Source organism: Cibotium barometz, chromosome 40, assembly GCF_041138505.1.
Source record: "Cibotium barometz isolate CiBa-2024 chromosome 40, ASM4113850v1, whole genome shotgun sequence".
In the NCBI taxonomy this organism is placed as follows: Eukaryota; Viridiplantae; Streptophyta; class Polypodiopsida; order Cyatheales; family Cibotiaceae; genus Cibotium; species Cibotium barometz.
Window position 1 is genome coordinate 46,242,246 of NC_141085.1, and position 8,794 is coordinate 46,251,039.

An 8,794-nucleotide genomic window follows, 5' to 3' on the forward strand; every position below is an offset into this window, starting at 1 on the left:
TGACTTACGAACACAAGAACTACCAACATCTGTACTGAAAAGTTTCTGCCAACTGCTGCCATCATCTAGCAAGCTATCCACCATCTGGTCCCGGAACACCTGCACCTGCAACGTATCCACACTTAAGTGGCCATTACCAGACTGCCACTCATCACAAAACTGAGGACATGGGAGAGAGAGTGCTGAACGTTTGTAAACTCCATTCTCCGCTCTGCCTTCCCAAACTACCTCGCCTGTTGCCTTGTCCTAGAGAGCAACAAATTGCTCATCAAACTCCACCTATACGCCAGTCTTGCAAACCTGATGCACTGACAAAACAGATGAAAACCAAGCGATGGAACATACGACACCTGGGAGGAATGCTTCCCCCCTATGCCATTGGAAACTATCTCCAACCTGCCCTCACTCTATGAACTAGGATAGCGGATGTATCCCCAATAAGAATGTGACCAGAATACCTGCAGAGATCCTGTAAAGCTGAACGAGAAGGTGTCATGTGCCTAGAAGCAACACTGTCGAGAATCCACTCCCGAGTATCCGTAACGGAGAGTCCTCCAACCTCCTGCCTGCACGAAGAAAATGAAACACCGGTGTCCATAACCTCCATGTGCACAAAAGCTGAAGTCTTCACGGTTGCTGCTGAGGATTCGGCACCCTTCTCGGTGCTCCGCTCAAGACACTGCCTCCAATAGTGGCTTTCTCGCCACAATCATTACAGGTCCTCTCTGCCTTTAGTTTCTCGCGGTCTGAGTCGGACATCTTCTCAGAAGACTGCTCCGATGAAGCCTTCCCTTTGCCCTTGTTGTTACGGCCTTTCGACCGTTGGCCAATTAAGGCCTCCGAACCTCCGCCCTGTGGAAGGTTCGTGAATCTTTTCTCCTGGTCCAAGACCATGGACACAAGCTCCTCCCATGTGATGGTGTTGAGCCTGCCACTAGTAATCAAAGAAGAGTAAAATGCTGAGTACTGAGAGGGCAAATGCGACAGCAACGTGATGGCCATATCCTCCGATGTATCTCTTTCCCAACCTAGAGCTTCCTACTGAAGAGCCTGCAGCTTGTTGATGTGCTCCCGTATCGTCGACAACTTTGCAGGATTCATCACCCGCATCTGTACTTCCAAGGAGATCCTCTTCATGGGCGATACCTTGTCATAGAGAGAAGCCAAATGCTGCCATATACCTTTGGCCAACGTCATATGCTTGATATGATTGATTGCCTGTGGTGTACAGTCGAGGAAAATGAAAGAATGGACCCTGGCGGTGACACGATCCCACAACTATGCCTGTGTCTCGCGTTCCTTCCGAATCAAGGGTAACTCCCCTTCCTCTAACTCCGACCGTGGAACCCCAACAACAATGAAATCAACAAGGTCGTAAGACTCCAAAACAAATTCCATCGTTACCTTCCATATGCCATAGTTGTTCTCGTCCAACTGACGGTCCACTCGGAACGTGGGAAGTGTTGGGATCTTCACATGCCTCTCAGCCATCTCAGGTAAATTTGCCACTGCGGAGGTGTAACTGAAAAGGGTGGGTGGGTGAGAAATAAGAAGAACTTAAACCTGCAAGTGGCTGTCCAACAAATCAGCCCGCCTTCCTCTTGCTTCTCCTCTTCCTGAACGGTCCAAAACAGTCCACCAATCAGCAACAAAACAGCCCCCCTCTTGCTTACACAGTTCCCAAGATTTATCAAGAGCCTAGAGCTCTGATACCATGTCAGAATATGCAACGAAGATGAAGACAATCTGAAAACTCAAGAGCAAGTGCACTACAAAAAAACACAACAATAGAGAAGGAGAGAGAGAGAGAGAGAGAGGCGTGTAACTCTGCTATATATACACAAGAAAATCCCGGAAACTGAATACATGTGTGGCCCCTATGATCCAATCGGCCAGTAGCAAGGACAGCCGACAGCATCAAAAGACACCCGACTTGCTGAAAATCCTAGTCAGCCAGCTCCTGTCAGTCGGCCAGCCACAGAGGGAGACGGGGAGCAGCAAGAGCAGTCGGCCATCACCTGGATCAATCCCAGAACCACAAGACAGCCTCCCACACCTAGTAAAAATAGGGAAAAAAATATGGAGAGGGGAAAAATGAGAAAACACCTAAATCGGGCGGGCACACCCACAACAGAGGCCCTGGTGTAAACATAGGGACAGGAGGTGACTGCTAACACTATTCTGGTCCGTGATCTTCTTGATCAGGTTCCTACAAAGCAATCATACCATCAACTAAATTATCACTATCGTGAAGATAATGTTTCAATCAACTAACATGAAATATTGGGTGGACACGACAGTCTTGTGGTAAGTCCAATTGTACCTGGTCTATCTTCTCAAAGAGTTTCACGACATGTGTTTGCTTGGTCCTATACAGACATGAAAGGTGTGCTTCTCAACGACAAAAGGTAATGATGGATCCACGATCTTCAACACAAGTGCAGCTGCAGCTGCCTGCTTTAATTTATCAAAAGTTTACTGTTGAATGTTGGTCCAGATATAAACAAACTCTATGTGCTCTATGAATGGATGCAAAAGATCTCACCAAATAAAGGTATAAAGAAGGCTCTATTGTGCATTACGCTGCCTGGAGTGGCCAATACTGCTCGCCCAACTCCTCTGCTTTATCAAACATCATGCACCTACACTACCCATGTGCACACCAGCACATAGGCACGATACCTCCAGATCTGATCCCCTTGCTGGCCTGACATCATAGGCACAATACCTCCAAGTTCTGAAATCCCTTCACAAGCATGCACCTACACTACCTGTACACCAGCATTCTCTGCTAAACTCTAACCCTAGTGTTCGCCATTGGTCATAGCACATGCACGCCACATGCATCTGTTGTCTGAGCTTTAAGGATGACGCACGTGAAAAGCATTGAAGTCAGTGTTCACCATTGGTCGTAGCAAATGCATCTGCTCTCATGCCACATGCATCTGTTGTCTGAGCCTTAAGGATGATGCATGTGGAAAGCATAGAAGTTACATTGGCTTTGATGGCCCCCATTAACCAATGGTGGCTTTAAAAAATCAGACTTCATCCCTAGAGTAGATACTAGCCTCTGGGCATAAGGCTCCCATGATAAAGGGCTTATGATCCAAGTGATCCAAGGGTAAAGATGATATGTGCGAACGTGAAAGCCTGATGGGACTTCACTCATCATTCTGGGCTGAAAGCTTTTTATACCAAACCTTAATATGGCTCTAGACCAGTCTATGGTACAACTCAAGTCGAAAGATAAGCCCATGGTGCATCAAGGTGGCCTTTATTAAAAAGGCAGGGGAAAAAACACTTGCATAACTTTTCTTGCATAAAAATGCAGGGGAAAAAAAAACCTAGATAGAAACGTTGAAAAACAAATCCTAATGATACTATTTAACCTATGTGATGACAAAGCAAACCCATGGGCAGTTTTGAAAAGCATCACGCAACATACATCCAGTAAGCCATCTGGAAAGGGTGGAAGGATGCGAAACACTGTAGTGCGATTGTCCAGCTTGTATCGCAATGGGCCCCATTGTGAAGATCCTACAAATCCTGTGCCTGTAACACCTGGCCATGGGGAATGACCCCTTGAGCCCCTCGGAGATGGCTGGGTTATGCTTCCAGAAGATGTCTGTGCCAAACCAAGGGACTGTTTCAATGGGTCTTTCACTAGACCTGAAGCTGGCTGATCAGTCGACAGTAAACCCTTCTCAACTGTGGCTGGCAAAAAACAAGTCTGTTTCTGAGAATCGTTGGTTGCTGCTTGCGGCTTCTCCGGATTTAACTGCTTATTGCTGGGCTGATCCCCTTCCATCTCTGCCTTCAAGGCACACCTCAGAGGATTGCTGGAGTGGTCCTCTTCAAGCTCTGCTGCTACTCCGCTGCTCTGTAAAATCAAAGAAAGAAATAAAGAAAGAAGCGTATAAAAAAGGTCAGCCAATCCAAACCTTTTTCTAGTCACTCCTATGTTAGCTCCCTCGCATCTTACAGGCTTTTTACTCTCACTAGGGTGCCCACAAACCACCAAATCGCTATGCTATGAATCCTAACCGAGACAGAGGGTTTACCTGTTTGGAAAGACGTTCCAACTTGCGACGGAAGTCATCCCGCTTCTGAGCCAGCTCTTCCTGCTTTCTTCGTAACTCTTCTTTCATATGCTCAAGTTCTTCTTGCTTCTTCTGAGACACGGTCGATGAAGATGGTTGAACATTTAAGCCTACTGATTTTCCAGCATTTTTAATTGCATTGGACTCAGCAACAGTTGACACAGCACCAGCCTGTCTCTTCCCCTTCATCAAAGAAGTTTCAGTAACCAGTCCTTGTGCACCTCCAGTCCCAGTACCCATACTGCAACCGGTGGATGGTAAAACAGTATTACCCTCAGCAGAAGAAACATGTATGCTGTCTCTTTTGGCCCAAGACAATCGGATAAATCGGTTTCCCATCACTGCTTCAGGTGACATAAGGGCTGCTTCTGCATCCTCGCGTCGTGAAAACTGTACAAATGCTCTGTCACCTTGGGATGGAATGCGCATGTCCATGATTTCTCCAAACTTTTGAAAATGTGCCATTAATAGCTCTTTCCTGTTATTGTTGCTTGGGATGCAACCCACATACAATGTTCTCTGTGCTCTCTCATTTCCAGGCACCATGCTTCGTACCCCACGTGAAAGACCTGCAGCATGACGCCCAGCCTCTCCCTCTGGAGTACTGTTCACACCACCCTTCACATTCGAACTTCTCGTCATTTTTTCATTCCTCTCATCAAGATTATTCTTCCATTTACCTGACATATTTTGAGGCTCACAATCTTCGACAAGTTCTCTTTTTGGAACTTTCAAACGATGTAAACTCTCAACGGAGAGGTCAGCAGGTTGCGAAATGCTTTCAGCTTTGTTGTCGCCTCGGTTAATGCGCTTAATGCGATTCCAAACTGACTGCCCTGGTGTCAAACTTTGAGGTCCGGCACTGGTTGTTGAAGACCTTCCATGCCGTCCAGCATCAGGACTTTGTCCTCTGCAGCGTTCTAAAACTGCACCTTCCCATTCATTGTCCTCTGGGCCTTTTCTAAATGAAGGGAACCTTTTTATTCCATCAGCTACAGCAGCAGGCTGCTCTTTATTCCACAAAGGCTGATCTGGATCATACAAATCAGGTTCAGCACTTACACTACTGGTTAAAGTCCCTTTCGAAAGGCTAGGTTCATCCAAGCTTGCAATGTTTGTCTCTCGCATAGCTATGCTTGAAAGTCCAAGGCTGGACGAATATGGAGCTAAAGATGAAGCAGAAACTGACATTGAAGCCAGTGCCATACCACGCCCACTTGGGAGTCCCACCGGCAGATTAAACTTAGAAAGACTCTGTAGAGAAGTAACAGAAAAAGGAAAGAGGATTCAAAGGTTAGACTTCTTACTTCAAAGTCAAAACAAAAACAAAAAATACGTATAAAGAAATTACTGCATCTCAACACAGCCTTTCTCAGAAACCAAAGTGAAGGCATAGTATGAACCTGGACATCTTCAACAACTATCCGGTTTGCACCGTGCTCCATAGGGCACAAATCACCTCTGAGACAATACCCACGCTCCTCAAAATCTGGACACCTTGAACGCCCTAAGGTCACCATTCCAATATTCACACCCACCCCCAAAGCAGCACTTATTGGAACCCCTCTTGAGCCCTGCACTGCTGCATTTAGAGGCAATGCTTGATCCAAAGTACCATTTGTCATTCCTGCAAAATGACCATACCCTGCCCAAGAAGTGTGTAGAGGATTTCCTCGACTAGAACTGGATCTGCCAGAATACAGGTTTGTAGGAGGACCTGGTGGAAGCATAGGTAGATTGAAATCCAAACCATCTAAAGGTGCAGTTCTCTGCTCACGGGCACCCCATGATGCTGTCGTTGCTCCTCTACCTCGCCCCAAGACTCCTCGAGACAAACCATTCTGATGTTCAAACCTGGACCCAATGCCATCACCACGAAAAATTGAAGCTCCTCTTGATACTCCACGCTGATTACCCTCCCCACCAAGCCTTGGAGGAGCCCCATAAACATGATCGCGACTTGAACGTCTCTTTGGTGGCCCATCTTTTTCCATGTAGATAATGTTAGAGCCTCTGTGAATTTCTGCTGTGGGGTGATTACTATCGTACATTGGTTGGCCATTGATTGCAGGTCTGTTCCGCTTTCTGAGAGGGCCATCTTGGGTATCTCTATCAAGCGAGCGAGATCTGCTGACACGCCTCCTGTGCTTGTGGTTCCTATCATCATCTTCATCATCAGTGCACTCTTCCTCGTGATCACTGAACACACTCATGTTTGCATTGGAAAACTTTTCTGGTTGAGAAGTTGTCCTTGGTTCTGTGTTGTCTCCATTGAGCACAACTTTAGCTAACATTGTAGCTGGCGCCGTGGTTGCATCATGTGCTACCTTGGTATCACGTTCATCTTGGAACGTTGCTATAGTACCATCTTCAAGGGCATGAAAAAGATTCACAACAAAAGCCTTTGATTCTGCATGGTTACAAACAACATAATCTTGTAAGCTACATAGATAAGTAGAAGGGCATTGGAAACAGAATGTACACTAACCCGCACCTATTTCTGCGCTCAAATAGCTTGAGACAATTTGACAAATGTTTACATTCACATTCACAGATTACCTGTCAATTGTATGTAACAGTGCATATGCATGCCATTCTACACATACCCAATTATATGCTACAAACCGTTATACACACCATCATTCACATATGCGATTACATTTAACAGCTAATGCACACCATCTTGCAAATTGCCTTCCCATGTATCTAACCCTAGAAATGCGATATCAAAGGAGCTTAGGATTGGCAGAAGTATGATAATAAGCCTTGAAATATGTGGTGACAGCACATGTTATTGTCCAGACTAAGAACACTTGTACTCGAGAATTTGCACTTGGAAAAGGCCAACGTGTCCCCATAAAACATGAGCCATCTTGAAAACACATTGTTCAGACACTGGACACATTTTCTTGGGAAAAAATGGCACATTTAAAAATGAAGTCTTCTTGCAATTGCTATCCATGTGTAACTAGTCGCTAATGACCTTTGCATACCCTCTTCAAGCAACATCATCATATTATTCATGTATAGCTGCAAAAATCTTCTTTCACACGTCCCCCTTCCCCCCGAAAAAAACGCTGAGAAGGGCTTCTACAAAACATGAAAGAGTGGCTGCATACCGTCTCCAAGAAAGTCGAACAATTTATCCATGCATAGCGTTTGCAAGTCTTTCTTCGGCTTGTTATTCCTCAGCAAAGCCGCCACATACTTTGCAAGTAGGTTAGGGTCGGCCTCGGTCCTGTGTGTGCCACAAACAAGCCATAGTAAGCAGCCTGTGGAAGGCAACGCATCTTGCAGTTGCCCAAAAAAAGGCTTTAAACCACTGTAATAATATGCAGCTTGGGCGAGAAATCTCAGCTATGTAACCCTTAATGCCGGCAAGACGTTTACAAAGGTCGAAGATCCTCCCAGGGCAACGAGTCCGCAAGTTTACCCCAGGGAAAGCAAGCGTATTTTAGGGCACAAAATACATTACTTACAGGGGTTGTAGATGTTTAACGAGGTAGGAGGTGAGACTAGCATCATCAATCTTCATGTTGCTCACCATTCCGCGACCTGCTGAAGCTGTTCTGATAGGCAACGAGCCTGCTCTAGCCCATTGATCAATGCGGCAAGAGGCCAGGGTGATCAGAGAGGGCTTTTCCTTTCATCTGAGGCAGGCGGGAGTGCAAAGAACCTCGAGAAACCATGGTAGGAAAGGGCGTAATTCTGCAGGAAGCGAGGTCTTGCAGGAGCAATGACGAGGCACTATTTGGGAAGGGCTCAAGATGCCGATTTGGAGGCTGAAGTAAAGAGGATCTCAGGAAGGGGTCAGAAAGTAGGAGGAGACAGGATGATGATAACGAATGGGGATGCTATAGACAGACGAGGCCGACAGACAGTTTGAGAGCTCGGATGTTGGGAGGGAATGGCGATGGGGGAGGGGGTTTCTGGACTGCACCATGGACCCGAACAGAAAACTCAGCCTTGAAGGAAGATGAACCTTAATACCACACTAGGCGCCCATTTTGTGTTTTAGCGCGGACGTCCTTTGCCCTTGTGTGCGCGCGTGCGTGAAAGGAGGGAGTTTTTTTTACATTTTTTTAAAGGGTTTTAAAAAAAGAGTTGCACATTATGAGAGAACCTTTTTAGTGGGGAAGGAAAGAGAGAGAGAGAGAACAAAGGATGCATTTAGTGATTTAAGCTCAAAATGTCCTACAAGATCTTGCAAGTGCACTATGAATACATGTAATAGAGCATCTTCTAAGTTTTGTATTAATTGAAAACTAACAAATGCTAATGAAGCACTATGATTTACTAGTGGATTCTAAAAATATAATATTTTGCTAAGGTTGTAATTTTACCTTATGTTATAGAAGTTGGCTTATGAAACCGACGAAGAATCTCATTTTTTAAGGGCCCAGATGGTGAACCCTTATATGACCACAATCCTTATTTGCCTTGGCTAGCTTTGTTGAAGTCTTCTTGGGACTCATCTAGTTGTGCATGTGGGTCTACATATCCACAATCAACATAATGTTGTGATTCATTGAGATATCTTAGGACAAGTCCCATGGGAGTGGAGTCTACATGGGCATTCTCGTATGATGGAGTTGTCTATCTCGCTCTTTCTACATTGACCATTCCTTAGTAAAAAAGAAATAAGGAGCATTTGCTTCTTGTCTTTCCGATAGCAATTATGCTTTTTCAAGAAA

At 45.5% G+C, this 8,794-nt stretch overlaps 1 protein-coding gene across 4 annotated transcripts in view; it reads right to left on the reverse strand.

The window, feature by feature from the left end:
- LOC147615568 (zinc finger CCCH domain-containing protein 27-like) overlaps nucleotides 1–8,140 on the reverse strand; it is a 59,967-nt gene extending 51,827 nt beyond the window's left edge. For 2 of the 4 annotated variants that reach the window (XM_086779677.1, XM_086779676.1), the window contains exons 1-5: nucleotides 7,580–8,140; nucleotides 7,220–7,338; nucleotides 5,504–6,510; nucleotides 4,062–5,354; nucleotides 3,446–3,880 (exon numbers count right to left, since the gene is read on the reverse strand). In XM_086779677.1, the coding sequence (XP_086635803.1) occupies nucleotides 3,446–3,880; nucleotides 4,062–5,354; nucleotides 5,504–6,510; nucleotides 7,220–7,338; nucleotides 7,580–7,647 (2,922 nt within the window). In that variant the 5' untranslated portion in view covers nucleotides 7,648–8,140. The remainder of the gene's footprint in view (nucleotides 1–3,445; nucleotides 3,881–4,061; nucleotides 5,355–5,503; nucleotides 6,511–7,219; nucleotides 7,339–7,579) is intronic. The other 2 variants (XM_086779680.1, XM_086779678.1) reach the window with 1 other exon arrangement.
- Between the last annotated feature and the right edge of the window lie 654 nt (nucleotides 8,141–8,794).